This window comes from Mandrillus leucophaeus, unplaced genomic scaffold (genome assembly GCF_000951045.1).
Source record: "Mandrillus leucophaeus isolate KB7577 unplaced genomic scaffold, Mleu.le_1.0 Scaffold21, whole genome shotgun sequence".
Lineage (NCBI taxonomy): Eukaryota > Metazoa > Chordata > Mammalia > Primates > Cercopithecidae > Mandrillus > Mandrillus leucophaeus.
Genome location: NW_012102143.1, coordinates 2307339 through 2327964, shown reverse-complemented (window position 1 = coordinate 2327964; position 20626 = coordinate 2307339). Strand labels below are relative to the sequence as shown.

At 43.6% G+C, this 20626-nt stretch overlaps 3 protein-coding genes and 1 pseudogene across 11 annotated transcripts in view; 1 reads left to right on the top strand and 3 right to left on the bottom strand.

The window, feature by feature from the left end:
* The window catches only part of LOC105539813 (UDP-glucuronosyltransferase 1-8), a 175354-nt gene that overhangs the window by 25163 nt on the left and 129565 nt on the right, over nt 1-20626 (bottom strand). Inside the window, exon 1 of one of the 9 annotated variants that reach the window (XM_011980258.1) lies at nt 1762-2651. The exons of 7 other annotated variants lie outside the window; for them this stretch is intronic. In XM_011980258.1, coding sequence (XP_011835648.1) covers nt 1762-2628 — 867 coding nt within the window. In that variant the 5' untranslated portion in view covers nt 2629-2651. Of the gene's footprint in view, nt 1-1761; nt 2652-20626 lie in introns of those variants that run through there. One more of the 9 variants, XM_011980264.1, reaches the window with a different exon arrangement.
* On the bottom strand, nt 8346-9299 carry LOC105539852 (annotated as a pseudogene).
* DNAJB3 (DnaJ (Hsp40) homolog, subfamily B, member 3) lies at nt 12510-13497 on the top strand. The gene is given in 2 exon segments (XM_011980270.1): nt 12510-12917; nt 12920-13497. Coding segments are annotated over 2 exon segments (435 nt in total). The 5' UTR covers nt 12510-12547; the 3' UTR covers nt 12985-13497.
* The window catches only part of LOC105539817 (UDP-glucuronosyltransferase 1-3-like), an 11452-nt gene continuing 9456 nt past the window's right edge, over nt 18631-20626 (bottom strand). The window contains 1 exon segment of the mRNA XM_011980271.1: nt 18631-18780. Coding sequence (XP_011835661.1) covers nt 18631-18780 — 150 coding nt within the window.

Genomic DNA, 20626 nt, shown 5'->3' with positions numbered 1-20626 from the left:
TGGGGGCCTCAGGAAACTTATAATCCTGGCAGAAGGTGAGAGAGACACAAAGCCATGTCTTATATAGTGGCAAGCAAGAAAGAGAGAGGAAGAGCTTGCAAGTGAAGGGATAAGGGCTCCTTATAAAACCATCAGATCTCATAAGAACTCACTATGATGAGGGCAGCAGGTGGAAAACTGCCCCCATGATCCAATCATCTCCCACCAGGTCCCATCCTTGACCAGTGGGGATGATGGGGATTACAATTCAAGTTGAGATTTGGCGGGGACACAGAGCCAAACCATATTAAATCTAGTGTGACCTCATGCTGGGAAAGAGTCAGTGGCCTCACTATTGCATACATTCACCTGTTCTTTACCATACTCAAAAATTAGCCTTGTTGATGTGGAATTCTCTAAGGGGTATAGCAAGAGTGATCTGTGCCACAGTTCCCAATTTGTTCTGCTCCACTGAGATAACAGTGAAGATTTGAGCAATGTAGTTAACACTGGAGAATATTTTCACATTGAAAAACTGGAAGAAAAGGGCAAGAGTCACTATTTAAATGCCATCCCATTTTTCAACATTTTTACAAATCTAATAAACCCATATTTTATAATTGAATAACTACACTGCATAAGAGGGAAAATCACCAATAAAAAAAATCATGCAGTTTGATTTAAAAAATGAAACGTAGAGTATTTTGCAATAATACCTATGTTAATAAAAAGAATTACAGAAATAAAAATACAAAAGGATCTAAAGTTATGGAAGTTCATATGCATTCGGTGAATATGACATAAAAAGGCTGAATTCATATCAATGAACCCCAAATATTCTGGAATAATGAAAGCTGCCTGTGAAATGTTTGGTAAAGGAGTAGATCCCACTATAGAAACTTGGTGTGGGATAGGGTGGGTTTGGTGATGTGATGAGCCTCTCCTGAGAAATGCTTCCCTTGTTGGACACATGTCCATTCATCACTGTCCCCAGGTTACTGGGCTTATACACTCACAGTTTATCTCCTCCCTAGTCCCCTCCACAATTTCTTGATAATTTCAGCATTCCAAGTAGAAGACCCATTTGACCTGCAACCATCACTATTCCTTCCAAAATCTGAGATGTCCCCACATCATGCACCAGACCCCAAATCCTGAACAGAAAATCTTTTGTTGGCACAGATCCCTCTCTGGAAACTGAATTCCGTGTGTAATTCCATAGTCACAGACAGACATCCCACTTTCATTGCCCTACTTCCACTGAACTGAGTCAACCTCTTTGACACTTCTACTTCCTGTGAGTGCTTAGGTCTCCTGTGGTCACCTCTCTTATCTTTTGCAAGATGGGACCACTAAAAATTATCACGTTAACTATTGTAATTTGCTGTTGTATCATCTTTCCCCTGAAAATTATGCAAACAAAAAATCCAGGATGGGTCAATTCTCAATGTAGAGTGTCCCTGCTCCTGCCCAATGAAGGGCATGCACAACCATGACTATGGTGCCTTTACAAACGAACAGTCTCCATGAGTCACACCAGTCCTTGCCCATCCTTTGACAAATATTCGTGTCTGCCTCTTCTTCCTCTCAGTGACCATTTAAAACCTGAAATACCCTACTAGAGACCCCTTAACAGTTTATCTCATGGAAGACTATCATGACAACAAGCAGAAATAAAAGCACTGGAAAGAGAAGTAGATATAGAAGCAATTGTAAGTAAACACATTTTTTAAAAAAGTGTTTTGCTTGGAACATTGATTGGATGAAGGCACGAACACCAACCTGAGATAGTGGCTTCCTGTTGGCACAGTTGATGCCCCCAATGAAGACCATGTTGGGCATGATCGGCCTGGGGTAGTCCATCACAAAGTCCCCTCGGAACAGCCACACGGATGCATGGCTGAGAAGATCCACCACTGACACTTCTCTCTGAAATAGCTCAGAGGCAAGGCTTGCATAAGGGGCAGAAAGAGCATCACAAATGTAGGACAGGGCCAGAGGATAGAGCATGTTCTTGACCCTTTGCAGGAATGTCATGTGATCTGAATTGGTTGTTAATAACTTAGGAATATAGGAGTAAGGATTTGGACACTGTGTGCCCTTAAAGTCTAAATCGCATGGAATGTTCCTTAAAAAAAACACAGCAGGAATTGACAGGTACTTAGCCAGCACCACCCCACAGAGGTAAATGGGGTCTATTAAAACCACATCAAAGGAAGTAGCATTCAGGTGCCTCATTAGGGTCTCATTATGCAGTAGCTCCACACAAGACCTATGAAAGACCAAAGATATATTTTTCAAAATTGCCATACTTTTAGAAAATGTCTTCAGAAAATGTTCTGTTTCAAAGTACAGTTGAGTGTGGCCCAGCATAAGGCGATCAAATTCATCCTGGGTCCATGGAATGGCATAGGTTGTCAGGGTGAAAAAGTTCTCTTCTTTGATGTGCATTTTCACCTCCGGGGTGAGGACCACCGCCTGGTGGCCTCTGGCATGGAGCTCCCGCACGGCTTCCCGCATGCTGAGCCAGTGGCTGCCATCAATGGGTACCACCAGCACCTTCCCACTCTCAGCCCAGGGCTGGACACTGAGGAGGAGCAGCAGTCCTGTAGCCAGCTGTGGCAGGGGAACCTGGAGTCCTGTGGCCATCTCAGCAGAAGCCGCCAACAGCTGACTGTCCACCCCACGCTGTGCCTTCTACATTTGTTTTCTTCATCTTAATTACCTTGTCACTGAGCCACCTAGCAAATCATCATGTAATTGGAAGACAGAGTGCCCTCCTCTAGTTAATTATTACCGATAAACCAATCATTGTCTTTCATTATGGGCCCCACCTTGGGAAAGACCGATCACTCCTATCTTGAAAAGCTCATCTGACCCTGCGCTTGCTCTGGGGAACATCCAAGTTTACGCTCTTGTTTCTCATCCAATTCCCAACACAAGGCTGTGAACACCCATTTCATGTCACTGCCTCCTACTTCTCTATGAACCACATTTATCAGGTTGCAGCTGAGGTCTGAGGAGTCACCACTGCCCTAGTCCCCAACCATATGCTCTCTGCTGGATGTGACCCTATTTGCTAATGCTTCAAACTCTTTCTTCTCATGTATGAGTAACATAGCACATCCAAAAAACATACAACATTGCTAAGCAAACTTTCTCTAGCAGGGACTGGGGAGGCTGGCTATTTGGTTTTGGTCATTTTTTGCAGCAGGATATTTATTGTAAGGATCAAAGAGGACTATCTCTGAAGTGGCTGTCAATATGAAAACAAGCTGCAGGGAGGCTGAGCTCAAGATGTGGTTATCGGATTCTTGGGAAGACCTTGTTGAGGATTCTCCATCTATCCCATGGAATAAGAGGTCCTGCTGTCTAAAGCACACATGGGCAAGATAACCCTAGCAAGGACCCACGGTGGGTTCAGGGAGCTCCCTGCTCACCAAGGGACTGGGGGAGCTAGAACCTGGCCTCAGATCTTGTACAGTCTGAATTCCTCTTCTGAATGCTGAAGGCTCCAGTCTTCTGCAAGTCTGCTTAAAGACTAAAGTGTCCATTCATCCAGGCCTTTATTTCATCCTGAAGATTATGATCAGGCTTTTCTCCAAGTCAATCCAGCACCAAGTTCTGATAAGAACAGTTCCTCCAGAACAGCATGGGCTGCATAATTTGTGGGGACCCAAGTTCAAATTTCAGATGGAGAATTAAATGTGTGCCCTTCTAAGAGAGAGACACCCTGAGCACTCACAAGGGTCTCAAGTCCACAAGGTTCGTCCTGTTCCGGAAAGTCACCACTACATGTGCTCACAAGATTGCTCATGCCTCCTTGTACTGGTCACCCCAGGATGATGTGGGCAGGTTCTCTGGTCTGTGCACACTTTCTATCTCACTGTCTCTGTGTCTTCTTGCCTGGCCATGTCTGCCATTTCTGTTGAGGCTGAGGCTTCCCTTAGAGAGGAAGTTACCCCCATTCGAGATCCACATTGATAATAGATTCCACCTTTGGACAGAAACTATGGGACAGGCAGCGAATGGAAGCATCCACCAGGGACACACCCAGCTCAAGGGCAACACAAGCAGGATGGCACAGAGAAGGAAGGTCTTCAAGGGCTTTGGGAACTCTGCAGGGGAGGACAATTCCTGGGGAATTGTGAAGATATAAAGGGCTAGAAAGGGATTCTTAGCTGTGAGTGCAACGTCGCAGCCTCTGAATTATACTTCCAACCCATTTAAAATTCTTTCCCTCTAAGCACCCTCCTGATGAGCCCAAGGTAAGGGGTAGAACACACTTGGGAGGTTGCTCTTGCCATATTCATGGGCTCCCGTGTTCTGCCTCCAAGTAGTGGTGTTTTATTTAAACAGTAAAGTCACCTGATTTCAAGTGACACATCTGGAACACCTAGACACTGGGGAGGCCCATGTACCTTGGAAGATGGTGGTACTCCAGAGACCTGGGGGTGCTGAGGAGAGCAGAACTACAGGGAGGGAGGAGCTCCTGGTGCCTGGGAAACAGGAGCAGCTGCCCAAGGCACCAGCTTCCAGGGTCTGGAGATGAGGAGGGGTCTGGGCTGCACAGATAGACTTGGAGCCATCTGAATATGTGGTTGAAGCCATGGGTGTCAGTGAGGTCACCCCAGCAAAGTCCAGAGACAGAAAAAGGCATCCCAAAAGCCTGACCTGTGTAGTCTTATTTGCCTCTGCCAATCTCACAGACCTAGACATATGAACTGGAACTCTTTCATGTTTTTAAGAGAACGTAGAAACTAATCTTCACATCTTGGGGCGGACAAAGTTTCCTTAGGGTACAAAAAGTACAAACAATAAAAACTTTGCTAGAATGTACCTCATCAAAATCTAGAACTTTTGCTCTTTGAAAGGTATTGTTTTCTAAAGATGAAAAAAAAAAGGAAGATAAGGAGAAAAGGAGATAATTGAATGGTAAGCTGATAGCTCTGAAGGCTGGAGAATAGAACTCTATGGAGTGCAGGAACAATAATTAAATTTAAATTAAATTTAAAGGAACAAAAATTAAATTCCTCATATAGAGGAAAATCTCCTAGCTTTGAATTAGATGTGGGTTTCACTTTAAGCTTAGTGTCTGTGGTAGGCAGAATCACAGCCCCACGAAAGTATCTACATTGTAGTTCCTCAAATCTGGGAATATGTTCCATTACAGGTGGAAGAGACTTCACAGATATGATTAAATTAAGGGTTTTGAGTTGGGGAGGTCATCCTGGATGTCTGGGTGGGACAATGTAATCACAAGGGCTCTTACAAGTGAAAGAGACAGATGTAAGAGTTGGAGACTTGAAGATGCTGCACTGTGTCTCCATGGAAATGGAAAAGTGCCATGGAATTCCAAAATTAAGAAGGAAAAAGGAAATTTCTGTTAAAGGATTGAGCTTACACTCAATGGAAAGAATAACATTAAGAACAGAGAGAATCAGAATGCTGACATCAAAGAAACTATCAGATTGAAACCATTCTGGTTTTTGTTGTATTTTAAATAAATAAATTTAAAAACCATAGGAGCTGAAACTCCTGAGCTCAATGATTCTCCCACCTGAGCCCCCCAAGTAGCTGGGACCACAGGTGCATTCCACTGCACCTAACTTTTCATATTGGAGTTTAAAAAACTGTTTTCTAAACTTTTAAAACACGATTTTCACATGCCAAAGAAATTTTCATTTTTTTAAGACAGGGTCTCGCTCTGTCACCCAGGCTGGAGTTAGGTGGTGTGAACACATGGCACACTGCAGTCTCCATCTCCTGGGATCAAGTGATCCTCCTGCCCCAGCCTCCCCAGCAGCTGGGACTACAGGCCTGCACCATCACAGCTGGATGATGTTTTGGTTTTTTGTAGAGATGGAGTCTCAGCATGTTGCCCAGGCAGCTCTCAGACTCCTGGGCTCAAACAATCCTCTTGCCTCAGTCTCCCAAAGGGCTGAAATTACAGGTGTGAGCCACCCACCTGCACACAAATTATTTTAAAATTAAAAGAGATGGGGAATTTTAAAAATAATGTAGGGGTAGCAATACTGATATCAGATAAAATGTATTTTAAGAATTATTATCTAATGACAACAGCAAACTATGTGAAGAAAATACAAGTCTCAAACCTACATGCATCAATCTAATCACTATGTATAAAGCAAAAACTATTCAAGAACCAAAATATAACTGGAGCAGAATTTGTTATGTAAGGAGATTTTTAAAAAGACATCCTTCTCAGAATTGGGAAGGTTTAGTAGAGGGTTTTTAAAAGATAGAAAAATTGCCCAGTGTGGTGATGGCTCACACCTGTAATCCCAGCACTTTCGAAAGCCAAGGCTAGTGAATCACTTGAGGTCAGGCATTTGAGACCAAACTGGCCAACATGATGAAACTCCATCTCCAGAAAAATGCAAAAAAAAATTAGCTGGGCATGGTGTCATGCACCTCTAGTCCCAGCTACTTGGGAGACTGAGGCAGGAGAATCAGTTCAACCCAGGAGGTGGAGGTTGCAATGAGCCGAGATCCCAACACTGCCCTCCAGCCTGGGAAACAGAGCGAGACTCATTCTCACACACAAAAAAAAAAAAGAAAAAGAAAAAGAAAAGAAAAGAAAAAAAAAAGAAGAGAAAAATTGAAAAGACAGAATTTTAGTTGTGTCCATGGAACATTTATAAACATTGACCATATTGTTGTCACTAACTGCATAGGACAACTGAGCACTTGAAATGTGGCTATTCCAAATGGAGATATGCTGTAAGTGTCAGATATATGCTAGAGTTTGAAGACTTAACAAGAAAAAAAATCTATGAAAGACAGCTAAGTCATAATCTCATATTGAATACATGTTGAAAGAATAATATTTGGGATAAATCTGGTTTAATAAAATGCATTTTAAAATTAATTTCAGTGGTTTCTTTTTTGCTGGTTTCTAACATGCCCACTAGAAGAGTTTAAATTATGTATGTGGCTTACATTATATTTCTATTCTGTATTAGACTATGAAGTAACCTATTAAGAATTTCTTAAGTAGTGTCTTCACAAGAAACGTTTTCTTATTATAATGCAAAATAACTAGAAAAAATAAGAGGGAGATGACTACAAAAAATATTCACAATATCAGAATTAGGAAACAGACTTATAGACAGTCGCTGCATCAAAGGAGAAATTTTAAAACTGATATTTAAATTATCTAAAAGCAGTGACAAGAACAGCAATTTTTACCAAAACCTGAGGGACACAGAAAAAGTTTTACTCAGAGCCCTCAATGCTTCATTAAGAAAAATCAAATGTAAAGAAATGTAACATTCCTCTAACGAAGTTAGAAAAGCAGCTACAAAATCAGCCAAAAGAAACGAGGATGAAATCATTAACGCAAAAATAAGCTGCAATTAATGAAACAGAAAATGAAACAGTAAAAAGAATATACAAATTCCACAATTATTTCTTTGAGAAGACCAGTCAAATAATTCAACCTATCATAAACTTTAAATCAAGGAGAAAGAGAGGCAGAAAAAACATAAGATTTCAAATATGGTCTTGCATATTTGCAGAAAAATTTCAAATCTAAGGGTCAACCAAACCAAGTAAGTAAGGGTGACAAAAAAACAGGGAAATTAATGTAATAAAAATGATAATGGCATGCCTATCACAGATAATACATGATAAAGATTTTGGTGTAAATGATCTATCATGCACTCAGTAAATTGGCATGAACACGGCAAAGGTCTCCAGGTGAAACACCTTGTTCTGCAGGAGTCTTTTAAACTCTAGTAATGATGATGATAGTTCTTCCTCTAAGAGGCCTAAGGTGATCTGTGAAAATTCTTCTTTATTCACTTGACCCAGAAACACCACAAAATCATGCAAAACAAGAGGTTTCAGTTTTCCTGTTCACTTAAAGGACATTCGTGAAACTACCCAGGCCATCAAGTATATGCATATACAAAGAGCCACCAAGTGTCTGAAAGTTGTCACTTTACGGAAGCAGTGTGTACCATTTCGATGTTGCAATGGAGGGGCCGGCAACGTGCCCAGGGCCGAACAGTGGGGCTGGACACAGGGTCGGTGACCCAAATAGGGTGCTGGATTTTAGATGCACATGCTTCAAAATGCAAAGAATAATGCTGAATGTCAGGGTTTAGGTGTAGATTCTCCTATCATTAAGCATATCCAAGTAAACAAAGCATCCAAATGAGCCATGGGTCTTGCAGAGCTCATTATCAGATTAACCCTTACATGACCCCCACTGCCATATCAAGATGATTTTTACTGATAAGGAACAAATTGTTCCTAAACCTGAGGATGAGGTTGCATAGGAGAAAAAGATATCCTAGAAGAAAATAAAGGAAAAAAATACCTATGGCACCAGAATAAATTCAGCATAAAGTAAATGCAATTGTAGGTAAACATGTTTTTAAAAAGTGTTTTGTCTGGAACATTGATTGGATGAAGGCACCAATACAGACGTGAGATAGTGGCATCCTGTTGGCACAGTTGATGCCCCAATGAAGACCATGTTAAGCATGATCAGCCTGGGGTAGTCCATCACAAAGTCCCCTCGGAGCAGCCACACGGATGCATGACTGAGAAGATTTGCCACTGACACCTCTCTCTGAAAAAGCTCAGAGGCAAGGCTTGCATAAAGAGCAGAAACAGCATGGCAAATGTAGGACAGGACCAGAGGGCAGAGCATGTTCTTGACTCTTTGCAGGAATGTCACGTGGTGTGAATTGGTTGTTAATAACTTAAGAATACAGGAGGAAGGATTTGGATATTGTGTGCCCTTAAAGTCTAAGTCACATGGAATGTTCCTGAACAAAAAACACAACGGGAATCGACAGGTACTTAGCCAGCACCATCCCGCAGACAGAAATGGGGTCTGCTAAAACCACATCAAAAGAAGTAGCATTCGGGTGCCTCATTAGGCAGTATTATGCAGTAGCTCCACACAAGACCTATGAAAGACCAAAGACATATTGTTCATAATTGCTGTATTTCTAGAAAATGTCTTCAGAAGATGTTCTGTTTCAAAGAACTATTGAGTGTGGCCCAGCAAAAAGCGATCAAATTCATCCTGGGTCCATGGAATGGCATAGGTTGTCAGGGTGAAAAAGTTCTCTTCGTTGATGTGCATATTCACCTCCGGTGAGGACCACCGCCTAGTGGCCTCTGGCATGGAGCTCTCGCACGTCCTCCCGCATGCTGAGCCAGTGGCTGCCATCAGCGGGCACCACCAGCACCTTCCCACTCTCAGCCCAGGGCTGGACACTGAGGAGAAGCAGCAGTCCTGTGGCCAGCCGTGGCAGGGGAACTTGGGATCCTGTGGCCATCTGAGCAGAAGCCATCAGCAGCTGACTGTCCACCCCACGCTGTGCCTCCTACATTTGTTTTCTTCATCTTAATTACCTTGTCACTGAGCCACATAGCAAACCAACATGTAATTGGAAAACAGAGTGCCCTCCTTCAGTTACTTATTACCCATTAATCTATCATTGCCTTTCATTATGGGCCCCACCTTGGGAAAGACCGATCACTCCTGTCTTGAAAAACTCATCTGACCCTGCGCTCACTCTGGGGAACATCCAACTTCAAGCTCTTGTTTCTCATCCAATTCTCAACAAAAGCCTGTGGTAACCCATTTAACATCACAGCCTCCTACTTCTCTGTTAACCACGTTTATTAGGCTGCAGCTGAGGTCTGAGAAGTCACCAACAGTGGTAGGCAATAGTAGGCAATCCATATTCACGCTCATGAATAACAACAGAGAACCACTACTAAGCAATCCAATAAATCTCTGTTTTGGAACCAAAGCAGAATCCATTGCTAATTCCCTCATCCACCAAATATTTACGGAATGTGTGAGCCCTACTGTATGCCAGTCACTATGCTAGGAACTAGGGCCAGAAGGCAAAGTTAGAAATGGTCCTTGCCTGAAAGGAGGGGTCAGGTGGACGGAGACAAATTCATGACCAGGCAATTACAGGGTATGGTGCTCTGGGGGCTGAGAAATCACATGGCAGGGCAGCAATGTGATGGTCTTGCTTTGAGGGCTACTAAAGAGTGACATGTCCATGGAAAGTGTTTCTGGAACCCTTTTGAAGGTACTTTCTTTTTAAGCTGAAGACCTAAGTTAATAGGCCACCACTTGACACACTCCCAGCTCCTTTCATCAAATCAGAATGAAGGGGCTTGTTACTAAAGGAGCAACATAAACATGTCCATTGCCCTGTAGATTATCTACAGGACCCTCCAGGGAAACAAAGCCACCGTCCTTGAATCCCCACAGCATTTTGTTCTGCTCTGCCTTACATCTTTTAGCAGTTTGCATATCTGTCCTTGCTATTAGACTATAGCTATATCCTTTACATCTATTCCTTACAGGCAAGATTTTGGCTTTGGAATCATGCCGTCACTCAGGTGCCAGTACATGGTTTTGGAGACAGTAAACACTCTGGACATGCTTCTCTATACAGGTGACTTTCCTTCTCTTTTCGTTCTAGACCCTGTGTCCAAGATAGCAAGTAAGTGCTGAATCTGGATGTTTCCACCACTCTCTCAGACCCACATGCCATGGTCCTATTTCAGGGCCCCGGCCCCGCAGTTCCCCAACCCCCAGCTGTCCCTTCTGAATCACTGCATCGGCTGCCAACTGAAAAACCCCACGTCGCTGCCACTTCTAGAACCTTGATCAACAGCTTCCTGGGCACAGAAGAAAATTCAGACTCCTCTGCCTTGCTCTCAAAACTCTGCGATAGATCCTAGTCTCCCTGTCCAAGCTCATTCCTCCTCTCTAGCTCTTCTGCTTGCCCCCTCCCTCTGCCTCTTACCCTCCAGTCATTCTGGATCACTTACTGTTCCCCAAACTTGCTTTGATGTTCCCAAATCGCTTTGTTCACACTGAACTCTACGCTCAGCCAGCTTACTATGACTGTTCATTGCGTGCTTACCAAGTGCCAAGTCCAGGTTTCAGTTATGTCACTAGAGGTTATATAAACTCAGAAGTTTGTTCTGGTGAGATAACACATCCCCATTAGCCCTAATACCCTTTATGAACTCTTACAATGTTCTTCGGTTAATCATTTTCCCTTTAGAACTGAGTGACCTTTACTAGTGTAATGCCTCACAATTTACCAAAGCAAAGAATCCAGTGTCAAAAAGAGAATAAGGAGGAGGTGAAGAGAACTCAGATCTCAAAAAAATATCCCCTCAAAATTCATGGTCATGACATAGCAGCTCTAGTGGAAATAATCATTGCATCTCAAGTTTATAGCACGCCAGTGTATGGCTTCGATACAGTAACTAGTGCTGTATTTCCTTTTGTCTGAGAGGATCTCCCTGGTGTTTGTTTTAGCAGTCAAGAAAAGTGAATAACACACACAGTTGACCCTCCATATACTTGGGCTTCACATCTGCAGATTCAGTCAATAGCAGATTGAAAATATTTGGAGGGAATAGAAATGAAAAAAAATACAAATAATACGAAGAAAAAACCAATACTGTAAAACAACTTTTTACACAGCATTTACATTTATTATGTAAAAGTAAGCAAGAGATGATTACGGGTTTAAAGGAGGATATGAGTAGGTTATATACAAATACTGTGCCATTTTATAAAAGGAGCTTGAGCATCTAGATTTTGGTATGAGGAGGACTGTTGTCCTAAACTAATCCCTTCAGAATACCAGGGACTACTGTACTAGACTAGCAGGTCTCAAAGAATGAGCCAGAAATCCCAGGGATCCCCAAGAATTTTTCAGGAGAATTTTGTAAAGTCAAAACTATTTCCATAATAATCCTACTTGATTTTTTCACTGTCATTCTCTCACAAGCGTACAGTGGAGTTTTCCAGAAGCTACATGGGTGATGTGTAATATCACAATAGATTGAATGCAGAAGCTGACATGAGAATCCAGCTATTAAGCCAAGTACTAAAGCGAGATGTAAAAAATGTAAAGCAATGCCACTCTTCTCACTACATTTTGTCTGAAAAAAGTTAAATAAAAATAAGATTTGATAGTGTGTCATGGGTTTCTTATTAAATTGCCCAATGAATATGTCTTTTTAATTCTGTTTTAATCTTTAACGCAGTATATATATGATAGGTATAATCCACATGAACAAAAGCAAACGGGTACCCGGGCTGGAACGTTAGAGAACTGCAGTCCTAAACAACAGGATGTCTTCAGCCCCGGTCAGACTAAACTCACTCCCATCACCCTCTTCCCTCCTGTGGCCGAGGAAAAAGACTGATATAAAGCCGACTTTAAGAAAAACAGTTCTTCAGGCAGCTAAAGTCAACCCCTTCTCTTTCCCGCAACCTTATTCCCACCCTTTTTGGAGACCGCGGCTGGGCTGGGGCCGGAGTGGGCGGGGCCTGGTCGTGGGGCATCACAGAGCCTCACAGAGAGCAGGGCCAGTCCCAGCAGCACTGCATCCTGGGAAGCGAGGCGCTCATAGGCCTCGACCAATGAGATGTGGCTGCGTCACAAGGGGCGTCCCTCCAGGCGACCCAAGTTGCCAACCACTCGGGCCCGCGCTCGCTGCGCCAGTGCCCCGCGGGCCCTTCTGGGCGTCCAGCATGGTGGACTACTACGAGGTGCTGGGCGTGCCCCGGCAGGCCTCGACCGAGGCCATCAAGAAGGCTTACCGCAAGCTGGCGCTCAAGTGGCACCCCGACAAAAACCCCGAGAACAAGGAGGAAGCAGAAAGGAGATTCAAGCAGGTGGCCGAGGCCTACGAGGTGTTGTCGGACGCCAAGAAACGGGACGTCTACGACCGCTATGGCGAGGCGGGGGCGGAGGGTAGCTGCGCAGTCGGCAGGCCTTTCGAGGACCCCTTCGAGTACATCTTCAGCTTCCGCGACCCGGCCGAGGTCTTCAGGGAGTTCTTCGGTGGCCAGGACCCATTCTCCTTTGACCTCTTCGGAAACCCGCTGGAAAATATTTTTGGGAGTCGGAGGAACTCCCGGGGAAGCAGAAGCAGACGGTCTGCACCCCTTTTCTCCACCTTCAGTGAATTTCCAGCTTTTGGGGGTGGATTTTCTTCTTTTGATACAGGATTTAGTTCCTTTGGCTCCCTGGGAAGTGGGGGCCTTTCTTCCTTCTGCATGTCCTATGGTAGTGATGGGACAGGCAGCTTCAAGTCCATGTCGACTTCCACTGAAATAGTTGATGGCAAAAAAATCACCACCAAGAGAATCATTGAGAATGGCCAAGAAAGGGTGGAAGTGGAGGAAGATGGAGAGTTCAGTTAAAGTCCTTCATAATAAATAGCAAAGAGCAGTTGCTCCGCATTGACACCGAGTAATCCCAGTCCACATTTGACTTAAAGCATATCTGGAGGAATAGCGGACTTTTTTTAGAATTGAAAGTGAACTTTACTTTCAGAAAAACTGTACCCAAGAATTTATAAACGCTTTATGCCAACGCCTATTATTGTTGGGACTACACGGATAGTACCTCTGTCTTTCAATCGTTGTAAATATCTGTATGCACTTTGCTGTTTATTAAACTTAAGCCTGAGGCTGACTGTTTATTTCCTAGTGCTAGGACAGAATGTTCAGCTCGGCACTTTGAGCCTTACTTTTTTCCATTGGGAAAGTGTGAACCAGGTGGTTTGTTCTAAACCATTTGACTTCAATTTTTTAGTGTGTAGTGGTGAAATCTATGAATATATTAATACTTCTGAATTAATTTAATGATGGCTTTTAGTTGCACATAAATGCTGGTGATGTAGGAAAAGTTGACCATTATCTAGGTAAAAGGTTAAACCCAGACTTTTTAAAAGCAGGTAAACCTGGTAAAGTGGATGCATTAGTTTCCTATCACTGCTGTAACAAATTACCACAAACTTGGTGGCTTAAAACAACATGTGTTTATTCTCTTAATATTTTGGAGGTCAGACATTTGAATCCTGTATCACTGAGCTGAAATCAGTGTAAGAAGCATGTTCCCTCTGAAGGCTGAGGACAGACCTTGTGGTTACATGGTTGGTTAATGGTATACTAGGACTGTCTTCAGCCCTAACGTGGTTCTCCAACTGTGGTAGGTTGCTGGGGATAGGCCCCCAAATCTGGCCAGAAGCTGGCACCCAAACTGGCCATAAACAAAATCTCTGCAGCACTGTGACATGTTCATGATGGTCATGATGCCCACGCTGAAGGTTGTGGGTTTACTGGAATGAGGGCAAGGAACACCTGGCCCACCCAGGGAGGAAAACTGCTTCAGGCATTCCTAAACTACAAACAATAGCATGAGCCATCTGTGCCTTGAGAACATGTTCCTGCTGCAGATAACTAGTTAGAGCCCATCCCTTTGTTTCGGCCCATCCCTTTGTTTCCCATAAGGAATACTTTTAGTTAATCTATGATGCTTATCACTAGCTTGCTGTCAATAAACATGTGGGTAAATCTCTGTTCAGGGCTCTGAGCTCTGAAGGCTGTGAGTCCCCTGATTTCCCACTCCACACTCTATATTTTTGTGTGTGTGTGTCTTTAATTCCTCTAGCGCTGCTGGGTTAGGGTCTCCACAACTGAGCTGGTCTCGGCAGTAGGTCCTGGAAATGTGAAAAAAGCATTTCCATAAGGCCACACAGAACTATCTTATTGCTATGCTTGGGGCATGCCAAATTAGATTGAGGAAAGTCAAGTGTATCTGTAATATTGTTTGGGTGAGTCACCATACACACAACTGAGAAAGTACTTTTCTGTTGGCACAGGTTATGCCCCAAATGAAGACCTTTAGGGGCATGTTGCCTTGGGGTAGTCCATCACAAAGGGTCCCATCTTATAGGGTCAACTCTGAGGGAAGGTTTGCATAAGGCATGAGAGCAAAAGGACAACTGAACTAGACAGGCTGAAAAAAATTAAGAGCAGCATGCTGTTAATTTTTTACAGAAAAACCATGGCCTGAACACATCATTAACCAACAAAGACTGTGATAACGGGTTTAGATATGTTCTAGAACCCTCAGAGTCCAGTCTTCATGGAATGGCACCCAAGAAATAAACAGCAGGAACGGGGCAGTGAGCTGGCACCATCCCACAGGGGCACACAGGGTCTCACACTGAACTCTGAAATCAACATGCTACGAGGTGCCTGGGTAGTTGCTTTATGCAATAACCATACAAGTAGTATCAGAATAAGATAGACTGTCAGGGCTTTTGAAAAATGAGTTCATTTTTGAGTAAGCCAGACGAGGGAAGTTACATGTGTGAAGATACTCACTGAGTAGTTTGCTGGGGATAGGTTTGCTTTTGGAGCAGTTCAGGGATGAAAAGAGTTTTGAAGTGGTAGGAAGGCATGGGCAGTTTCATGGTGGTTTTGTGTGTTGGAAATCACCACTCTGGGTAGAGTAGAATGAATTGGTGTGTACCTACAGAATTGGTTACATAAATCTCATTGTTCAGTGGTCAGCAAAGAGTGGCACACCAATGCCACTCAGAGGTAGTGGATCTATAACAATTCTGGCTAGTTTTAACAGCTGAAAGAAAACACAGGTTCAGTTTTGATATATCCTGGATTAGTGCTGTCGTAAATGGAAAGTGTTGCTTTTACAGAAGTGAAAGCTTGTTTGTTTGTTTGTTTTAAAGACATGATCTCGCTCTGTAGCTGTTGCTTAGGCAAGATGACAGCTCACTGTAACCACGAATTCCTGACCTCGAGTGATCCTTCCTACTCAGCATTCCCAGTAGCTAGGACTACAGACATGCTATCACACCTAGCTAATAAAAAAAATATATATCTTTTTGTAGAGATGGGAATGATATTGACCCACAATTTTTTCCCAGCAAGAGCATATTGTTTAAAGATTTTTCAGAATTGAAAAATCTCTTTTTAAAATGTCTCAACTCAAAAACAGAAGAGTGCTAGAGGCCTATATGTGGGTATTCATCTTTTATAAAAGAGTTTGATTAGGTTTTCAGAGTGGAAAAATTGGGCATTTCCTCTGGTGCAAAGATGACCATCTGGAGATCCCTAAAATGAATATCCTCCATGGAAACACTGGTACCTTCTCACCAAGCACACCAAGCAAGGAAAGGAATGACCCTGTGAGCCCCAAGAGATCTGGAGACCTATAACCATTTCAGTAGGGTCCAAAAAGCCAAAATACCAGACATTTTTTCTGGCTGGAGCTCAACACAGCTGGTTTTAATTCAGCTTACATCATACACTGGAAAGCATCTGGAAGAGGGAATGATCCTTTCTGTCCATCATCTTCTTCCCCTCTGATTCCACTTTCTGTCTCCAAACAGGTAGAGAGACTTCCCCATCTTGGGAAATCATTCACACAACAGCTTACCTTTCTAGGAATTTCTAATTCCACTTTCTCATCAACTTTCTCAATATGCAGATTCATTTCCTTTTCTCAGACTCTCCTTTAAACCCTTTCAGTATAAAATCAATCACCACCAATGTTGTATTAGTCAGTTCTCACACTGCTATAAAGACATACTCAAGACTGGGTAATTTATAAAAGAAAGAGGTTTAATTGACTCACAGTCCCACATGGCTGGGGAGGCCTCAGGAAACTTACAATCATGACAGAAGGTGAGAGATAAGCAAAGGCATGTCTCACATGGCAGCAGGCGAGAGAGAGAGAGGAAGAGCTTGTGAGTGAAGGAGGAAGAGCCCCTTATAAAACCATCAGCTCTCATGAGAACTCACTCAGTAGGATGAGAACAGCATGGGGAAAACTGCCCACACGATCCAATCAGCTCCCACCAGGTCCCACCTTTAACACATGGGGATTATGGAAATTACAATTTGAGATGAGATTTGGGTGGAAACAGAGTCAAACCATATCATTCTGCCCCTGGTCCCTCCCAAATCTCATGTCTTTTCACATTTCAAAACCAATTGTGCCTTCCCAACAATCCTCCAAAGTCTTAACTCATTTCAGCACTAACTCAAAAGTCCATAGTCCAAGGTCTCATCTGAGACAAGTCAAGTCCCTTCCCCCTATGAGCCTGTAAAATCAAAAACAAGTTCGTAACTTCCAAGACACAATGGGGGTACAGAAATTGGGTAAATGTTCCCATTCCAAATGGGATAAATTGGCCAAAAAAGGGGGCTACAGGCCCCATGCAAGTCCAAAACCAGGCAGGGCAGTCATTAAATCTTAAAGCTCCAAAATGATCTCTTTTGACTTCATGTCTCACATCTAGGTCAAGGTGATGACAGAAATGGGCTCCCACAGTCTCAGGCAGCTCAAACCCTGTGACTTTGCAGGGTAAAGTCCCCCTCTATGCTGTCTTCAGAGACTGGCATTGAATGTCTGCGGCTTTTCCAGGCACATAGTGCAAGCTATTGGGTCTACTATTTGGGGTTCTGGAGGATGGTGGCCTTCTTCTCACAACTCCACTAGGCAGTGCCCCAGTGGAGACTCTGTGTGGGGGCTCCAACCTCACATTTCTTTACCACCCTGCACTAGCAGAGGTTCTCCATAAGGGCTTCACCCATGCAGCAAACTTCTGCCTGGACATCCAAGCATTTCCATACACCCTCTACAATTTATGCGGTGGTTCCTAAACCTAAATTTTTATCTTCTGTGTGCCTGCAGGCCCAACACCACATTGATGTTGCCAAGACTTGAGGCTTGCACCCTCTGAATCAATGGCCTGAGCTGTACCTTGGCCCCTTTTAGCCATGGCTAGAGTCACTGGGACACAGGGCACCAAGTCCTGAGGCTGCACACAGCATGGGGGGCCTGGACCTAACCCACAAAACCATTTTTCCTTCCTAGGCCTCCAGTCCTGTGATGGGAAGGTCTGCTGCAAAGGCCTCTGACATGCCCTGGAGCAAATTTTCCAAACTTTTATGGTCTGCTTCCCTTTTAAACCCAAATTCCAATTTCAGATCATCTCTCTCAAGTTCATAGTTCCACAGATCTCTAGGGCAGGGGCAAAAATGCCACCAGTCTCTACTAAAGCATAGCAAGAGTGACCTTTGCTCCAGTTCCCAACAAGTTCCTCATCTCCATCTGACACTCAGCCTGGACTTCATTGTCCACAACATTATCAACATTTTGGTCAAAACCATTCAACAAGCCTCTAGGAAGTTCCAAACTTTTCCACATCTTCCTGTCTTCTTCTGAGCTCTCCAAACTGTTCCAACCTCTGCCTGTTACCCAGTTCCAAAGTCACTTGCACATTTTCAAGTATCTTTATAGCAGTACCACACTCTCCATGGCACCAATTTACTGTATTAGTCCATTCTCACACTGCTATAAAGACAAACCCAAGACTGGGTCATTTATAAAGGAAAGAGCTTTAATTGACTCACAGTTCCATGTTGCTGTGGGGGCCTCAGGAAACTTATAATCCTGGCAAAAGGTGAGAGAGACACAAAGCCATGTCTTATATAGTGGCAAGCAAGAAAGAGAGAGGAAGAGCTTGCAAGTGAAGGGATAAGGGCTCCTTATAAAACCATCAGGTCTCATAAGAACTCACTATGATGAGGGCAGCAGGTGGAAAACTGCCCCCATGATCCAATCATCTCCCACCAGGTCCCATCCTCAACACGTGGGGATTATGGGGATTACAATTCAAGTTGAGATTTGGTGGGGGACACAGAGCCAAACCATGTTAAATCTGGTGTGACCTCATGCTGGGAAACAATCAATGGATTCACTATTAAATACATTAGCCTGTTCTTTACCACACTCAAAAATTAGCCTTGTTAATGTGGAATTCTCTAAGGGGCATAGCAAGAGTGATCTGTGCCACAGTTCCCAATTTGTTCTGCTCCACTGAGATGACAGTGAAGATTTGAGCAATGTAGTTAACACTGGAGAATATGTTCAAATTGAAAAACTGTAAGAGAAAAGGGGAAAAAAAAGGAGGTATCGCGGAGGAGAATGGAAACTTCAACACCAGTGGCCGAATAGGAACAGTTCCGGTCTGCAGCTCCCAGCATGATCGACGCAGAAGATGGGTGATTTCTGTATTTCTAACTGAGGTACCTGGTTCATCTCATTGGGACTGGTTGTATAGTGGGTGCAGCTGACTGAGGGTGAGCTGAAGCAGGGCGGGGTATCATCTTACCTAGGAAGTGCAAGAGGGTGAGGGATTTCCCCTTCCTAGACAAGGGAAGCTGTGACAGACTGTACCTGGAAAAATGGAACACTGCTGCCCAAATACTGTGCTTTTCCCAAGGTCTTATTAACCAGCAGACAAGGAGATTCTCTCCCTTGCCTGGCTCAGTGGCTCCCACGCCCATGGAGTCTTGCTCACTGCTAGTGCAGCAGTCTGAGATTGAACTGCAAGGCAGCAGCCTGGCTGGGGGAGGGTTGTCTGCCATTGCTGAGGCTCAAGTAGGTAAACAAAGCAGCCGAGAAACTCAAACTGAGTGGAGCCCACCACAGCTCAGCAAGGCCTACTGCCTCTACAGACTCCACCTCTGTGGGCAGGGCATATCTGAACAAAAGGCAGCAGATAACTTCTGCAGACTTAAACATTCCTGTCTGACAGCTCTGAAGAGAGCAGTGGTTCTCCCAGTATGGCATTTGAGCTCTGAGAACGGACAGACTGCCTCAAGTGGTTACCTGACCCCTGTGTAGCCTGGCTGGGAAATACCTCCCAGTAGGAGCTGACAGGCACCTCATATAGGCGGGTGCCCCTTTGGTACGAAGCTTCCAGAGAAAGGATCAGGCAGCAATATTTACTGTTCTGCAATATTTGCTGTTCTGCAGCCTTAGCTAGTGATACCCATACAAACAGTGTTTGCAGTAGACCTCCAGCAAATTCCAACAGACCTGCAGCTGAGGGACCTGACTGTTAGAAGAAAAACTAACAAACAGAAAGGAATAGCATAAACATCAACAAAAAGGACATCTACACCAAAACCCCATCTGTAGTTAACCAACATGAAAGACCAAAGGTAGATAAAACCACAAAGATGGGGAGAAACTAGAGTAGAAAAGTTGAAAATTCTAAAAACCATAGTGCCTCTTCTCCTCCAAAGAATTGCAGCTCATTGCCAGCAATGGAACAAAGCTGGATGGAGAATTACTTTGACAAGTTGACAGAAGTAGGCTTCAGAAGTTTTGTAATAACAAACTTCTCCAAGCTAAAGGAGCATGTTTGAACCTATCGCAAGGAAGCTAAAAACCTTGAAAAAAGGTTAGACGAATGGCTAACTAGAATAAACAGTGTAGAGAAGACCTTAAATGACCCGAAGGAGCTGAAAACCATGGCATGAGAACTTCGTGACGCATGCACAAGCTTCAATAGTCAATTAGATCAAGTGGAATAAAGGGTATCAGTGACTGAAGATTATATTAATGAAATAAAGCAGGAAGACTAGGTTAGAGAAAAAAGAGTAAAAAGAAACAAGCAAAGCCTACAAGAAATATGGGACTATGTGAAAACACCAAATCTACATTTGATTGGTGTACCTGAAAGTGATGGGGAGAATGGAAACAAGTTGGAAAACACTCTTCAGGATAGTATCCAGGAGAACTTCCCCAACCTAGCAAGGCAGGTCAACATTCAAATTCAGGAAATACAGAGAACATCACAAAGATACTTCTCAAGAAGAACAACCCCAAGACACATAATTGTCAAATTCACCAAGGTTGAAATGAAGGAAAAAATATTAAGGGCAGCCAGAGAGAAAGGTTGGGTCACCCACAAAGGGAAGCCCATCAGACTAACAGCA